Source organism: Callithrix jacchus, chromosome 6 (genome assembly GCF_049354715.1).
Source record: "Callithrix jacchus isolate 240 chromosome 6, calJac240_pri, whole genome shotgun sequence".
Classification (NCBI taxonomy): domain Eukaryota; kingdom Metazoa; phylum Chordata; class Mammalia; order Primates; family Cebidae; genus Callithrix; species Callithrix jacchus.
The window spans coordinates 55,200,916-55,218,095 of record NC_133507.1 but is presented as its reverse complement, the minus strand read 5'-3'; the positions used below and the strand labels follow the sequence as shown (position 1 = coordinate 55,218,095).

General features: G+C 35.8%; 1 protein-coding gene across 3 annotated transcripts in view; it reads right to left on the bottom strand.

Annotated features, from left to right (window-relative positions):
- Positions 1–17,180, bottom strand: part of OLA1 (Obg like ATPase 1) — a 176,923-nt gene that overhangs the window by 155,964 nt on the left and 3,779 nt on the right. For 2 of the 3 annotated variants that reach the window (XM_035304521.2, XM_002749327.6), the window contains exons 3-4: positions 5,537–5,680; positions 470–597 (exon numbers count right to left, since the gene is read on the bottom strand). In XM_035304521.2, the coding sequence (XP_035160412.1) occupies positions 470–597; positions 5,537–5,680 (272 nt within the window). Of the gene's footprint in view, positions 1–469; positions 598–5,536; positions 5,681–9,639; positions 9,734–17,180 lie in introns of all 3 variants that reach the window. The other variant, XM_054257510.2, reaches the window with a different exon arrangement.

Genomic DNA, 17,180 nt, shown 5'->3' with positions numbered 1-17,180 from the left:
CCATAAGGACCAGCTGATCTACAGTTTCTCTTTAATTCTTTCATGTCTAATAGAAAACCTGGAAGCCTTTCTCTCTTGTTAAACAATTAGAATCCCCTTCTCTATCAATTCTGCCTCTTAACACACAGAAAAGCAATAAAATTCCATAATTTAAGACAATTTCAAAATGCCTTTACAATCAACAAAGTTCCATATAGAAACACTTCTCAATGGCTCTAATCCAGAATAGGAAACAAAGTTCAATTAGAATATAATGTCAATAGAGCATATACTTGCTATGGAATAAGCCTTCAGATACGAAGATGATACTAAGTAACATTAAAGTCATAGTCACAGATTTACAAACCCAAGATTCATCTGGTAAAGCAAAGCAATCTTCCATTAGTCATTTCTAATTTTATTTGAGCACTAATGGAAAGAAAACACTGATCTTAATGAAATCAATGATTAAATAAACAACTGTACTTACGTGTTAGGTGAAAGATGCCATCACAGGCACTAATATGAGATAAAAAAGCATTCCCCAGGCCCTGCCCATTGTGAGCTCCTTTCACAAGGCCAGCAATATCCACTACATTTAGAAAGGCAGGAATTTTGCTGAAAAACAAAAGAAGGCTTTATTATAAAACAGTATTAAGAACTTATCTATTAACCAAATGAATTCCCCAAACATTTCACATAAATTCTTTCCTTTCTAGAACAATGTCTACAATAATGATTTGATAAATGAATATCAATCACCCCCCAAAAAAATTAGAAATGGCCTTTTAATACTTTAGAACTTTCTTACCTAGGAATATGAGGGAGAAAACTAAAACAGAATAAATGTATTTATTGTGTCTCTGAAATCAAAGATCATATTAATTTTACTATAAAGTTCTATTGCCACATGCACACACACTCAAAAGCAGTGAAGAATGTTTAGAGTATGCTGGGGTAACCATCATAAAATGAGTCAACTAACTTTGTGCCAGACACTAAAAGTATTTTACATGTATTATCTCACTTCAAAGTTCAAATCAACTCAAGGAGTGTTATTTACTAAGCCCACTTTACAGATAAGGAAATTATGCCCTAGAGGAGTTAAGAAATCTATTGTACTCAGGATCACTCAGCCAGTAGTGACAAAACTGGGAATCAAATACAGGCTGTCTGGGTTTGCATTTGATCATCCATATGCTATATAGACAAAAAAATGCATGTAATGTTGAGAACCAGTTATCAGCATAGTAATACCTACTTGTTGATAACAGCAACCAAATTAAACTATATACAAAATAACCTTTGCTTTGCTTAATAAAGGCACATTTAACACAAATTAGAAACCAAGTTAGGAAAATCAGTCTGCCATATAAAAATGGAGATTTTAGTACATGAATAAATAAAAGCTACTTTTAATGTCATATAACAAAGGTATATATAATATAATTTTGTATCCTTTGTCAATTTTCAAGAGCACTCATTTTTCAGAATGTCAGTTTCACTACCCAATAAAATACAACATAAAAGTTCCACAAAAGATTCCCCTATTATTGGTATAGAAAATGAGTACTTTCGAAATAATTTTTCTATAAACAAGCATGGCAGATTGAAATTACTCGATTACTGTTACCACCAAATCCACTAAAATCATATAAATGTGATTAGTTTTTTGTTGTTGGACATAGTAACTGCCTCCCCAGCATCCACTGCCCCTTCTCTTGTACCTATACTGATTTTCATTCGGGTAGCCATTCCTCCCCAGTATAGCCCAGAGCTTTGGAGAAGCTTTCTGTACCCCTAACTCGAGAAGTGGGATATGTAGCTCAGGCCTTCACTAAGTAGTTTAATCTCATTCCTAGGCAAAGTAAAAAAAAATTCTAGAACCTTCACCTTGCTCTATTTGCCTCAAAGAACTTAAGAAGCCAGGCATGGTGGCATACATCTGTAGTCGCAAGTATTGGGAGGCTGAGGCGTGAGGGAGGATGGCTTGAGCCCAGGAGTTCAAGTCCAGCCTGGGCAACCTGGGGAGATTCCACCTCTTAAAAAACAAAGAGAAATAAAAAGACTTAAGGAGAAGTTTACTGGAGGGGGTATAGGAGCTCTTTAATAGAACCTCATCAGTCTTCCAGGAGAACTAGAAGCAATCCCGTTTCACTCTGAACATGGATGAGAAAGTATACAGTTCCATACCGTGACCACAAGGGGAAGACAACCTTATGATCAAGCTGATAAAGTAAGCTGAAAGGAGAAAGAAGCCAGGTTCTTGATGATATTACTGAGCTAAACACTGTGCTACCTGTTACTCAGCTCTTTAAGTAATTGTGTTAAGTGTAACCAAATTCAACCTAAATGATATTTCTAACAACTAAAACCACCCATATGATAAATATGACTGATATAGTTTGGATGTTCTGTCACCTCCAAACCTTATGTTGAAATGTGATCCCCAGTGGTAGAGGTGGGGTGTGGTGGGAGGTGTTTGGGTCACAGGGGCGGATCCCTCATAAACGGCTTGGTGCCCTCCCCATAGTAATGAGTGAGTTATTGCTCTGTTAGTTCACTGGAGAGCAGGTTGTTTAAAGGAGTCTGGTGCCTCTCTCCTGAATCTCTTGCTCCCTTTATCTCCATGTGACACATCTACTCCCCTTTTCGACTCCTGGCCATGAGATAAAGCTTCCTGAGACCTTGACAGAAGCCAAACTGATGCTGGTGCTGTGCGTGTATGGCCTGCAGAGCCATGAGTCGAATAAATCTATTTTCTTTATAAATTACTCAGTCTCAGGTAATCCTTTATAGCAATGCAAAATGGACTAATGCAGAAGTACAGCATGCATATGGGTAGAATGGCACTAAATTTGAAGTGAGAAGCCTTGAGTTCTATTTCTGGTTGACATAACTATAAGTGTGACCATGAACAAATTATTTCATCTTTTTAGGCTTCAAGTTTCTTTTTATGAGGAAACTAGACAGGAAGATCTTCAGCTCTGAGATTTTATTTTCTATTGAAAATGAGCTTCTCAATTCTGATTTCTGATTTATGGCTAGGATAAGGTTTAAACTAATATAATATCTCAAAAAATTAAAATTTGAGACTTAATTCCAGCATTTCTGATGTATTACACCAAAGATTTCATGACTACTTGAACAAAATGCTTTCAGAATAAAATAATACTTTAGAACTCTCGAGACTTAAATGATGTTAAAAATCTTTTTAATCACTATACTGTAATGAACACAGACTACCAAAAACATTTATAAATATTCTTCAATAGAAACAGGCTAGTGGGGCTGGGCATGGCTTTGGTGGGCCAAGACAGGAGGATTACTTGAGCCAGGAGTTCAAACCAGCCTAAATGGCAAGACCCAATTCTACAAAACATTTAAAAATTAGCCAGGCACAGTGGAATGTGCCTGTAGTCCCAGCTACTCAGGAGGCTGAGGTAAGAGAATCATCTGACTGTGTCCAGGAGTTTGAGCCTACAGTGAGCTATGATCACAGCACTGTACTCCAGCCTGGGCAACACAGCAAGATTCTGCCTTAAAAAAACAAAAAACAAGAAGGCCAGGCACAGTAGCTCATGCCTGTAATCCCACCATTTTGGGAGGCTGATACTGGAGGAGTGCTTGAGGCCAAGAGTTCAAGACCACCCTGGTGCAATATAGCAAGACCCCATCTCTATTTTAAAAAGAAAAGAAAGGGGGAAAAAAAAAGAACAACTGAACAAACACATGATCCTACTTTAGATGCAAGAAAGCATATTATTGGAACAACTGAAAAAAACCTAACTAAAGTCTATGAACAAGATGGTAATATGGGATCAGTGTTAATCCCATAGTAAGCCATCCTGATTTTGATGGTTTCCTATGGTTATGTGGGAGGATGTCTTTGTATTTAGTAAATGCAAACTAAAGAATTAAAGTATAATATGGCATCATATCTATAACTTATTCTCAAAGGTTCCAAGAATCTGGGTATACAAGGGTATATAAGCACTCATGTACTTTCGCAGCTTTTATATACCTTTAAAATCATTTAAAAATAAAAAGGTTTTAGAAAAGACACTGAAATTAAGACACTGAAGTCAGTCTGAAGAGCCAATCTGAGGCATATAATTTGAGCATCAAATCAATGTTTGTGACAGATTAAAACCAATTAAATAACACTAATCTGAATAAATACATAAAGATGAGAAAGCTCTTCCTTCAGTACAATATTAACAAATGAAGGAGGAATAATAAAATTACAAAATCACCATGTGAGAATCCACATAGTAAAAATGAATTCATCAAAAAAAAAAATCAATGGATGCTACAACTAGTAAGTGAAAGTGGGAAAAGTGAATGAGTTCAGTACATACTTTGTAGTTAGAACTCACAAAAATTGCTGATAGACTGGATATGGGTGAGGGGAGAGAAGAATCAAAGATAAATTGTGGGCACTGATTAAAGCAAATGAGGAAATGATAGTGATATTTATTGAGTTATAGCAGTTTTGAAGAAGAATTTGGTTCAAGAAGGTGATATCAAAAGGTTATTTTGGACATGTCAAGTTTAAGGCTCCTATTCAGACATCCAAGTGTCAATATAAAAAAGGCAGTTAGAGATACAAATCTGGAGTTCAGCAGAGTTCAGGACATGAGACAGAAACTTGGGATTACCAGGACATTAAAAATAGTAAAAAGTTAAAAACAAACAATTTTCAATAAGCAAATGGTAAACTGTGCTACATTCATATAATACAACAGTAAATATAAGTATATTAGAAATTATTATTTAAGTCTGTATTGTTTTTTTTTTTTTTGCCAATCAGTTTGAGCTTATGAGGTTAGCCTTGAACTGATGACCTCGCCTTCGCAAGCGCCATGACCTCCGGCGGGAGTCACTTTGGACCCCAAGTCTGTATTGTTTAATCCAGAAAGATATTAATAATATCCCAAGTAAAACAAGTATCCTATTTCTGTAAGTTGGGAAATTATAGAAGGATATATCCCCAAAGTATTTACAACTGTTATATCAAGGTAGAGGAAGTAGAGCTGGTTTTCACTCCTCTCATTATATATTTCCCTACTGTCTTGCAATGAACTTAAACTATCTTTTTTCTTGATCAAACAATTTTACTTATGTTTTCTAATTAAAGATATAATACATGCTTATTGTACAAAATTCAAACATAGAGGAATATAAGAATAAAGTAAAAATCACCTAAAAATTCCACTAGCTAGAGATAATCATCAGTCTATGATCTTCATTTCATACATTTTTCTACGCATATAAACAAACATATAATTTTACATGAGTAAGATCACAAAATACAGACTAATTACTCCTCTATTTCATACTCCCCAGAAAAAAAATTAACTTTAATGTCAACAACTGAGTAGACCCTTCTACACCCTTCTCCATATTCTGCATTACTTTTATAATCACTCAGAACAATAATGTTACATTAATTTTTAAAGAAAAACTCTTCTACATGACTTTAAATATATCACATACATATCTGCTCAGTCCACACAGAGCCACCAAGTGAAAAATTGCATTAAATATCTCTTACCTTGCTGGTTTGTGGTACTGGCAAAGAAAGTCAAATCTTTCATCTGGCACAGGTACTCTGCTCTCATTAGGATCAATAGTGCAGAATGGGAAGTTTTCTGCTGAAGCCTGACTATTGGTTAATACATTGAAGAAAGTAGATTTCCTATAACGAACAAAAGCAATTTCAATCAATTCTTAAGTTAATACCAAGAAAAACTTATCTCACTCCAATTTCAATGCTCAAATAAGATCCATGAGAAATATAAAACCAATCTAGAAAGACAGGGAAAAAGGAAAAATATATTTTTTACTAACAGAAGTGAATGAAATTTACAACAGTAAAGTGGCAGCTCATGACTTATAACTAGGTTATATCCCTCACACTCTATTTGAAACTTGAAAAGCATGTTCTCAAAGAATCTTTGTAGTAGTTTCATGTCATACTACAAAATTTATTTTTTCCATAATATACCTGATCGTACCAGTATCACTTCATCTACAACCAACATAACCTTCTCTAACATGAAATGTAGAAGGCATGTCTCTAGTTGAGTCATTGACTTTCCACAAATTTTGAATTGGGAAAGAGATGCTAAATGTCTGATATCTGATTGGAAATGGGAAGTAGGGACTCAGAACTGCTTTCTAATCATTAGTATGTAAGGAATACTAGCAAGTCTAGAATCGTAAATTATGAAAGTCAAAACATAAATTTTATTCAAGGTATGACTTAAATCAAGAAAATATAATATATTTTAATATGAAATAAACTAGTCACTACTTTTCTAATCATTTGACTGCTATCAATGTGCTCAGAGAAAGCCAACTCACATTAATATCAGCCATGTTTTTCAAAAAATATGATACTTTTTATCATTTGTCTTAAAAATATGAAAAAAGAATTAAAATTTTAAAAATAAACAAATATTGTATGATAATACAATACCAAATATAATATGGAGTAAAATCCAAACAAAATTTAAAACTCTCAGTGGTCATCTTTTAAGAATGCTAGGTGATCAATTCTTTGAAGACTGTTAAAGTGGTTACTGTGTCTTTCCTATAAAAACTGTACTTTCGGCCAGGCGCGGTGGCTCAAGCCTGTAATCCCAGCACTTTGGGAGGCTGAGGCTGATGGATCACAAGGTCGAAAGATCGAGACCAACCTGGTCAACATGGTGAAGCCCCGTCTCTACTAAAAATACAAAAAATTCGCTGGGCATGGTGGCACGTGCCTGTAATCCCAGCTACTCAGGAGGCTGAGGCAGGAGAATTGCCTGAACCCAGGAGGTGGAGGTTGCGGTGAGCCGAGATCGCGCCATTGCACTCCAGCCTGGGTAACAGGAGCGAAACTCCATCTCAAAAAAAAAAAAAACAAACCTGTACTTTCAGAATAACCAATAGTTATGAAAAGAAAATTATTTTATAGACATATTCCAGCCAATAAATGAGAAAAGAATAAAAACATAGAATGGCACCATTTTTGCAACCCCTAACAAATTAATGGATCTAGGTAATAATTACCAATGATAGTACTGCAAAAAGAGGAAGAAAAAACAGTATCTCTTGAAAGAAGGATATATATCATCTATCATCTTAATCTGATCAACCCTTCACATGTTACTGCCGGTTTATAGGAAATATAGAGGACAGAAGAACATACTAAATAATACCACAGGGATAAAATCAATAAAATCCAGACTCTGGTAAATCTAACAACCAGACTTCTTAACAGGTCATCTGGGGGCTGGAAGTAAGTGAGAAACTTCTGCTTCTGGATAAGATGTAAAAGCTAACAGCAGACCAGCAATCCCACCCAGAACTAGAAAAGCCATCTAAAATGCAGGATACAGAAGTCATCTGTTTGAAGGGACTGGGATTCTGAAAATGAAAAAAAAAAAAATTGGAAGAAGTGATTTGACCTCTATAGCCACTTTTACCCTGGGGACCTGTGCCTGTTCTGGGCAAAGCAAGGAGGCAAGGATCCAGACTTTATATCCATGGAAAGCTGAAGCTGAAGGAGAAGGAAACCACCAAAACATTTGGAGGAGACTTGGAGAACCTCAGGCATACCACCAGTTTCCCCACTCAGGATCTTTTTCCTCAAGGGAAAGCTACAAAAGCCTACTCAAGTAATTGGTAACACAAACTGGCTCATTCTCCATGCCCTCTTCCTCTCTCCACGAAAAACGTTAAAAATAAAGAGTGATAGCTAAGTTGCCAGAGCAGTTCATGAATCCTTATTTATCAAATGTAATGAAAAAACTGTATACCTACAATGGAAATATTACAGAATAATGTTGTAATCAAAGTACTTAGGATGAAATTTAAATCTATTAATTTAAACATTTATAGGACACTTGGGCCTAATATTATGAGGGCAAAACAAAATGCTATTGCATTTTTGCATACTGTAATTTAAAAATCACTCATTGCTATTACTACAGTCAATTGCAATTCTAAAAAGGCCATAGGTTGTTTATGGAGTTTTTTTCAAATTTATGGCTGTTACTACCTATAGTATGTTATATTGTCTACCTGGACAAAAATATGTTTTGTGAGTTTTTTTAAAGTGTATCCCTTTAAACATATTATATGGTAAAACATAGCAAAAGAAAGTTTCTTAGGCAGAAAAAATTCTTACATACATTCAAAGTAAACTTAGAAGACAAGTGTCCATTTTCACAGACTGTCTCATTTTAGATGAATTTTAAATTTCATGAAATCCTAGTCATCTGTAGCTTCTCACAGCTTTGTAGGTATAAAAAAGTAAAAAGAAATAAGGAAGAAGGAAAAAGAAAAATTTCTAAGGATCATTACTATAGGCTTCGGGGGCAACTACAGACATTTTGATCTATTCAAATCTATTAAGAAAAGGCTTGTGAAAGCAAAGAATTTGAAAGTTTTGGCCTACGCCTTAAGTGTTAAAGCCTGTAGGCTTTTTGTAAAATGAGAACTTTTTAAACACACACACACACACACACAAACACACATACTCTTAGAGGTTAATATTAAAGCTTAAAAGTAGGAGAAAGATTCAAAGCTATAGGAATTTCTCTCATGCAAGAATGGGTATACATAACTTATTTCACCAATGATAGCATTAAAAGAAAAAAAAACAGTGACTAGACTAAATGTATGGCCCCTAGACTTAGGACCTAAATACATTACTTTGGAAATAACTATATTACTCTATTAAGTAAATCTGGCTGAAAAGATGTTTTATGTAAAACTTTACACAAAACTACAGCATGTAATGAGAAGTAGTGATACCAGTGGAAATTCCCACAGCATTCTGAATCAACCATTCATATATAACATCCATCCAAAACATGGGACAAGAAGTCGAAAGTCCTTTCAAAATGTTTTCAATTTAGATATAATTAAACTGTTAAAAGCATCTATCTGGTAAATACATAAGATGATAGAAATAAATACCAATGCATGTATACATGGGTGAGTATAATTACATATTTCCTAATTCCATCAGATAAGAAGGCCTAAAAACAGTAACACTACAGCAGCAATGATCACACCTAGAGAAATGTCTATTCTGAACAGATTTTCTGCAAAGAAGAGACACAAATGGCCAAAAAATATGAAAAGATGCTCAACCACTTATCACTGGAGAAATGCAAATCAAAACCACAATGAGATATAACCTTACAATTATCAGGATAGCCACTATAAAAAAACAAAACAGCAAGTATTGGCAAGAATTAGAACTCTGTGGACTGCTGGTATACATGCAAAGTGGTATAGACACCATGGAAAACAGTTTGAGGTTCCTCCAAAAAAATAAATAAAAGTAGAATTACACCATATGATCCAGCAATCACACTTCTGAGTATATATCCAAAAGACTTGAAAGCAGGATCTCAAAGAGATATTTGCATACCAATGTTCATTGCTGCATTACTCATAATAGCCAAGAGGTAGAAGGAAATGTCCATCAACAGATGAATGGATAAAGAAAATGTTATCTACATACAATAGAATATTACTCAGCCCTTAAAAAGAAGGACATTCTGTCACATGCTACAAAAGAACAAACTTTAAGGACACTATGCTGAGTAAAATAAGCCTGCCACAAAAATACAAATATCTTATTATTCCACTTACATTCATATACTCATATATTCTACTTATACTCATATGAGATATCTGGAGTAGGCAAAATCATGGAAACAGAAAGTAGAATGGTGGTTTCCAGGGGCTGTGGGGAAAGAGAAATGGGAAGTTGTTCAATGGGTACAGAGTTTCTGATATGCAAGATGAAAAAGTTCTAGAGACTTGTTATACAACAGTGAATATAGTTAATACAATTGAACTGTACATTAAGAATGGTTAAGATGGCAAATTTTATATTACTTATTTTTTTTGAGACAGATTCTCACTCTGTCATCCAGCTGGAGTATAGTGGTGCCATCTCCACTCATCGCAACTTCCACCTCCTGGGTTCAAGTGATTCTCTTGCCTCAGCCTCCAGAGTAGCTGGGACTGCTGGTGCGTGCCACAACAGCCAGCTAATTTTTGTAGTTTTAGTAGAGACGGGGTTTTGTCATGTTGGCCAGGTTGGTTTTGAACTCCTGACCTCAAGTGATCCTCCCGCCTCAGCCTCCCAAAGTGCTGGGATTACAGGTGTGAGCCACTGTGCCTGGTCATATACTATGTGTTTATTAACATAATTTCTTTAAAAAGCATCAAACTCAAATGGATAAATATTATACAAAATACCTAACCAGTACTCTTCAAAAATAAATCTTTAAAGGTTATGAAAAATAAAACATTCAGAAACTATTGAAGATTGGAAGAGACAGGAGACATGAAGACTAAATGCAACATAGTATTTTACACTGGAAAAGAAAAAGAACATTAGTGGGAAAACTAGTGAAATCCAAATAAAGTCTGTAGTTTAGTTAATAGTAAAAAAGTAAATACAGTTAACCCTTGAACAACAATGGTTTGAAATGCATGTTCAAAGTGCATGTGTCCACTTATACATAGATTATTTTCAATAAAATTTACAGAGTATGCCTGCCCCTCCTTCCTCTCCTTACACTTCCTATCTTCTGCCTCTGCCACCTGAAACAGCAAGACCAAACCCTCCACCTCCTTCTCCTACTCAATCCACTCAACCCACTCAACATGAAGATGACAAAGACCTTTATGATGTTCCACTTCCACTTAGTGAATAGTAACTACATTTTCTCTTCCTTATGATTTTCTTAATAATATTATTTTATCTAGCTTAGTTTATTGTAAGAACATAGTATAGGATAATATAACATAAAAAATATAGCTTAATCAACTGTTTATGTTATTGGTAAGGCTTCCAGTCAATAGCAAGTTATTAGTAGTTAAGTTTTGGGGCAATCAAAAATTACACACAAATTTTTGACTGGGCCAGGGTCAGTGCTCCTAATCCCTGAGTTGTTCAATGGTCAACTGTAATTTCTTTCTTTTTTTTTTTTTTTTTTTTTTTTTTGAGATAGAATCTCACTTTATTGCCCAGGCTGGAGTGCAATGTCACAAACATAGCTCACAACAGCCTCGACCTCCCAGGCTCAAGACATCCTCCCATGTCAGCCTCTCAAGTAGCTGGGACTACACGTGCATACCACCACCCCTGGCTAATATCTGTATTTTTTGTAAAGACAGGGTTTCACCCTGTTGCACAGACTGGTCTTGAACTCCTGAACTCAAGGAGTCTGCCCACCTTGATCTCTTAAAATGCTGGGATTATAAGTGTGAGTCATCATGCCCAGCCCTCAACTGTACCTTAAGGAGCAAAAAAAAAAAAAAAAAATTATTTGAAATTATGTAGTGATACAGCAATATAGACTAGAATTCTGAAAAAGAAACTCATTTAAAATTTTTAAACTAGGTGGAGCATGGTAGCTCAAGCCTGTAATCCCAGTACTTTGGGAGGTGGAGGTAGGCAGATCTCTTGAGGTCAGGAATTCAAGACCAACCTGACCAATATGGTGAAAGCCCATCTCTACTAAAAATACAAAAATTAGCTGGGTGTGGTGGTAGGTGCCTGTAATCTCAGCTACTCAGGAGGCTGAGGCAGGAGAATTGCTTGAACCCAGGAGGCAGAGGTTGCAGTGAGTGGAGATCATGCCACTGTACTCCAGCACGGGCAACACAGTGAGACTTTGTTTTGGGGGAAAAAAAAAATTAAACTTAAAACCCATTAATCTATGAAGTACTTCTAAGGCACATAATTTCTGCTGAAAACCAGGAAAGAGTGATTAAGAAAATAGATCTGTTGTTCAAAATGATCATTCAGAACATATTAAAAAGAGAAAGTAAGTAATTCCCAAATCACAAATTTCTATGAAACAGCAGGCATTCTGGAATGTTGACAAGTATACAATAAGATTTAAATTCATTTAAAATAATATTGGGAGTTTTGATTCCCCTCTGCTATAAGAACTGCCCTCCTGCTATAAACAGCTAGAAAATCAGACAAAACCTACGAAATAAGCTTTCACACAAAGGACAGTATGTATCACAGGACTGCATTCCCTGAGAGAGTAACAATTAAACTAAACTCTACAATTCCTCTAGCTTACTACCTACTAATGGTTTCAAAGTCACCATTCCAAGAGGGGAAACCAACAGAACCCAGCAGTCACACCAAGGTGAAGAGACTAAGATGAGAGTTAGGAGGCCAAGGCAGCTAGAATTTATGGGAGAGTACGCTAGAAAGGCAGGATCTACACAGAGAAAGTGCTCTGAAGAGCCACAGGGGGTACCTTCAAGAACACGGCTAAGTAATGATTTGTGCATGAGTATATTCAATCTCTACAAGTCCAGGGAAAGAACCACCCAAATGTGGTAGGATGAATGATTCTCAGGGCTCACACAGAGATTGGAACAGTTCACATTCCTATGAGCCAGAGTGGAGAGATCTTATAATATAAGGGTATTTGGATAGAGTCCTCAAAAGGGTCAAGTCTTAATACTAGGGCTTAAGTAGCATCGAAGCACAAAATCTTATTAATCCACCATAAGAAAGCATAAGAAGAAGCCTCAAAACAATTAATCTGAAACATAAATAACTAAATGCCATACCAAGGTCCAATATTCTTTAAAGGAAAAAAACAATATTTAGCATTTAATATAAAATCCACAGTGTATGAAATCTAATAAAAATTATAAGACATGCAAAAAAGCAGAAATATATATACCAAAATCAGGATAACGGTCAATAAATACAAACATACTGAGGAATGAGAGATGAAGTAATGAGAGATGAAGTAGCATAAAAGGACCTTAAAATAAATGGTACAAATCTTTTTAAATTTTTCTTAAGGATATAAAAGCTAATATAAAGACAATAAGGAAGAAAATGAAACACATAATAAATATCCAAATAAAATTATTGTTAAAAAATACAGTATTTGAAATAAAATGAAATTGAAATGAAAAATACACTGGACATGATTAACAGCAGATTGGATACTGCAAAGAAAAGACCTGAAGACAGCAATAAAAGTATCCAAATGAAGCACAAAGAGAGAAAAAGACTGGAGAAGGAAATAACCAAAGCTTCAGCAGGATACTTTCTAGGGAAGAACACACATTTACAGTTGTGCATTACTTAATGATGGGGAGATATTCTGAGAAATGGGTCCTTAGGCAATTTCATCATTGTGCGAACATGATAGAGTACATTTACACAAACCTAGATGGTACAGCCTACTACACACCTAGGCTATATGGTATAGCCTACTGCTTCTAGGCTAAACCTCTACAGCATGTTACTATACTGAACACTGCAGACAAATGTAAAGGCAGGTATTGTGTATCTAAACAGAAAAGGTAGAGTAAAAATATAGTATAAAAGTGGTACAGGACACTTACCATGAGTGGAGCTTGCAGACCTGGAAGGTGTTCTAGGTGAGTCAGTGAGTGAGTCATGAGTGAATGTGAGAGCCCAGGACATTACTGTACACTACTGTAGACTTTATGAACACTGTACATTCAGGATACACTAAAATTATTTTTAATGTTTTTCTTCAATAATAAATTAACCTTAGCTTACTTTTTACCTTATAAACTTTAATTTTTTAATTCATTGAGTCTTCATAATAACACTTAGCTTAAAATACAAATACATTGTTAGCTGTACAAAATTTTTTCTTTATATCCTTATTCCATATGCTTTTTAAAACATCTTTAAAATGTGTGGGTTTTCTTTTAAACCTAAAGGTTTTTCTTTTAAACCTTTTTGCTGAAAACCAAGACATAAACACACACATTAACCTAGGCCTACATGGAGTCAAATCATTAATATCATTGTCTTCCACCTACACATCTTGTCCCACTGGAAGGTCTTCAGGGGCATTAACACACATGGAGCTGTCATCTCCTATGATAACAATGCCTCCTTCTGGAATACCACCTGAAGGAACTGCCTGGGGCTGTTTCACAGTTACTTTTTCTTTTTTTAAAATAAGTAGAAGGAGTGCACTCTAAAATAACAATAAAAATTAGAGTATAGGCTGAGCACACAGGCTCATGCCTGTAATCCCAACACTTTGGGAGGCTGAGACAAAAAGATCCCTCAAAGCCAGGAGTTCAAGACCAGCCTAGGAAACACAGGAAGTCCCTGTCTCTACAAAAATAATATTTTTTTAATTAGCCAGGTGGGGTGGTGTGTGCCTGTAGTCCCAGCTATACTCAAGTGGCTGAGGCAGGAGGATTGCTTGAGCCCAAGAGCTCAAGCCTGTAGTAAACTATGATCAGGCCACTGTACTCCAGCCTGGGCAACAAAGCAAGACTCTGCCTCAAAAAACAAACAAACAAAAACTAACCATAGTAAATATATAAACCAATAACATAGTCATTTATTATCAAGTATTAGATACTATACACAATTGTATATGCTATATGTTCATGTGACTGGCAGCACAAGCTTGTTTACACTAGCATCACCACAAATGTGTGAGTAATGCCTTGCACTATGAAGTTACCACAGCTACAATGTCACCATGTGATAGAAAATTTTCACCTCCATTATAATCTTATCGGACCTCCGTCATATATGCAGTCAGTCATTGACCAACTCATTATGCAGTATTTGTAATAGGTGTCCCAGAAAGGGAAAAAAGTGGAAAATTATCTTCAAAGCACTAGAAGAGTAACTGTCAACCTAGAATTCTACCCAGTGAAAATATCTTTCAAAATGAAGAAGTAATAAGCACATGAAAAGATATATACTTAGCCATCAAGAAAACACCAATTGGCGAGGCACGGTGGCTCATGCCTGTAATCCTAGCACTTCGGGAGGCCAGGGTGGGTAGATCATCTGAGGTCAGGAGTTTGAGACCAGCCTAGCCAACATGGTGAAACCCTAGCTCTACTAAAAATGCAAAAATTACCCAGTGGTGGCGCACAACTCCAGCTACTCAGGAGGCTAAGGCAGGAGAATTACTCCGAATCCGGGAGGTGGAGGTTGCAGTGAGCCAAGATTGTGCCATTGCACTAAAGCCTGGGCAACAGAGCAAGACTCCATTCTCAAAAACAAAAAAACAAAAAACCACAGATCAAAAACTTCACAACTTGGTTATAATAAAAAAGATAGTAACAAGTGTTGACAAGATGTGGGATACTAGAACCTACCTACACTGCTTGTGCAAATATAAAATGGTGCAACCACTATGGAAAATAGTTTGGCAGTCCTCAATAGCTAAACATACAGTCATATATGACCCAGAAATTTTACTCCTGAATATATACCTAAGAGAAATAAAAACATATGTCTAAATAAAAATTTATATATCCTAAGGCTGAAGCAGACAAGAGTACAAATAACATATTGTACTGAAATATATAATATGTCATATTATCACTGAAAGATATTGTGGTGCCGGAAAGTAGAGAGCACATGAAAAATAAAGAGGACATGTCAAAAGGAATATAAGTGAACATAAAGGCTCCTAACCACCAAATCTGGGCAATTTGAGCAACAAAATAAAAACAGTAATGGATTACAACCAAAAGAATAAATTAAGAATCTATATTGATATAAATAAGTTATAATGAAATACTTGAATAAATGGGGAACTTTCTTTTACAATAGAATTTTACACAATAGAATTTCCATTGTTCCTTCTATAAATTGTTTCTTCTAAATGTAGAATAAGGAATATTTTTTAATTTGGCAAACATCACAATAATAATTGTCTCAGTAAGAATCAATAATATATGCCAAAATTAGGGGACAAAAATATGAGAAACAATATATGTACATAATTTCAAAGGATCCCCTTCAAGATGCTTATTAATTGCAATGGGAAAAATAATAACCCTTTCAGTTAACCCTTGTTGATATCAGAAATCTGTCAGATACCAACAAACAATCAAAGTTAACATCACCAAAAATGGACAAGTCAACATCATGTGCTTTCTAATACACTGTATTGAAAAGCATATGTCACTTCTATGCCCCAAAGTGCATAATTTGAAATTAATCATGAGGAAACATCAAACAAACCCCAAATGAGGGCTGTACATAATAACTGGCCAGCACCCTTCAAAAGTGTCAAGGACATCAAATACAAAGAGAGACTGAAAAAGAGTTCTAGGTTAAAGGAAACTAAACAAAACAATTTGTTCAAACAAAACAATTAAATGCAGCTGGGCACAGTGGCTCATGCCTATAATTCCAGCACTTGGGAGGACGAGGTGAAAGGATTGCTTGAGGCCAAGAGTTTGAGACCAGCCTGGGCAACACAGTGAGAACCCATCTCTACCAAAAATAAATAAATAAATAATAAATAAATAAAATTAAAAATTAGCCTGACATCGGGCCGGGCGCAGTGGCTCATGCCTGTAATCCCAGCACTTTGGGAGGCTGAGGTGGGTGGATCATCTGAAGTCTGGAGTTCAAGATCAGCCTGGCCAACATAGTGAAACCCTATCTCTACTAAAAAACTACAAAAAATTTGCGGGGCATGGTGGTGGGTGCCTGTAATCCCAGCTACTCGGGAGCCTGAGGCAGGAGAATCACTTGAACCCGGGAGGCAGAGGTTGCAGTGAGCCGAGACTGCCCCACTGCACTCCATCCTACGTAACAAAAGCAAAACTCTGCCTCAAAAAAAAAAAAAAAAATTAACCTGACATATACCATGTGCCTGCAGTCCCAGCTACTCAGGTTGCTGAGGTGGAATGATTACTTGAGCCCTGGAATTCAAGGCTGCAGTGAGCTATGATCAGGCCAAGGCACTCCAGCCTGGGCAACAGAGCAAGACTCTATCTCAAAAAAAAAAAACTAAAAACAATTGAATGCAACATACAATTATGGACTGAACCTTGGACCAAAAATAGTACATTAGTGGGACAATTAGTAAATCAATGTTTAGTTACTGATTTTATACTATAGTTATAAAGATTTTAACACTTAGGGGTTGTGAGCAGAGGTTAAATAGTAATTTTTAAAACTACTTTTGTGAGTGTGAGATTTTTTAAGCATGAAATTATTTCAAAAAAAATTTTTTTTTGCATATTGGCCTTGCTGTACTGTCCAGGCTAGAGTGTAATGACTATTCAGAGATCTCACTATCCATCAGGACAGGAGTTTTGATCTGCTCTGTTACTGATCTGGAGCAGTTCACCCTCATTAAACAACCTAGTGATCCTCCACTCCT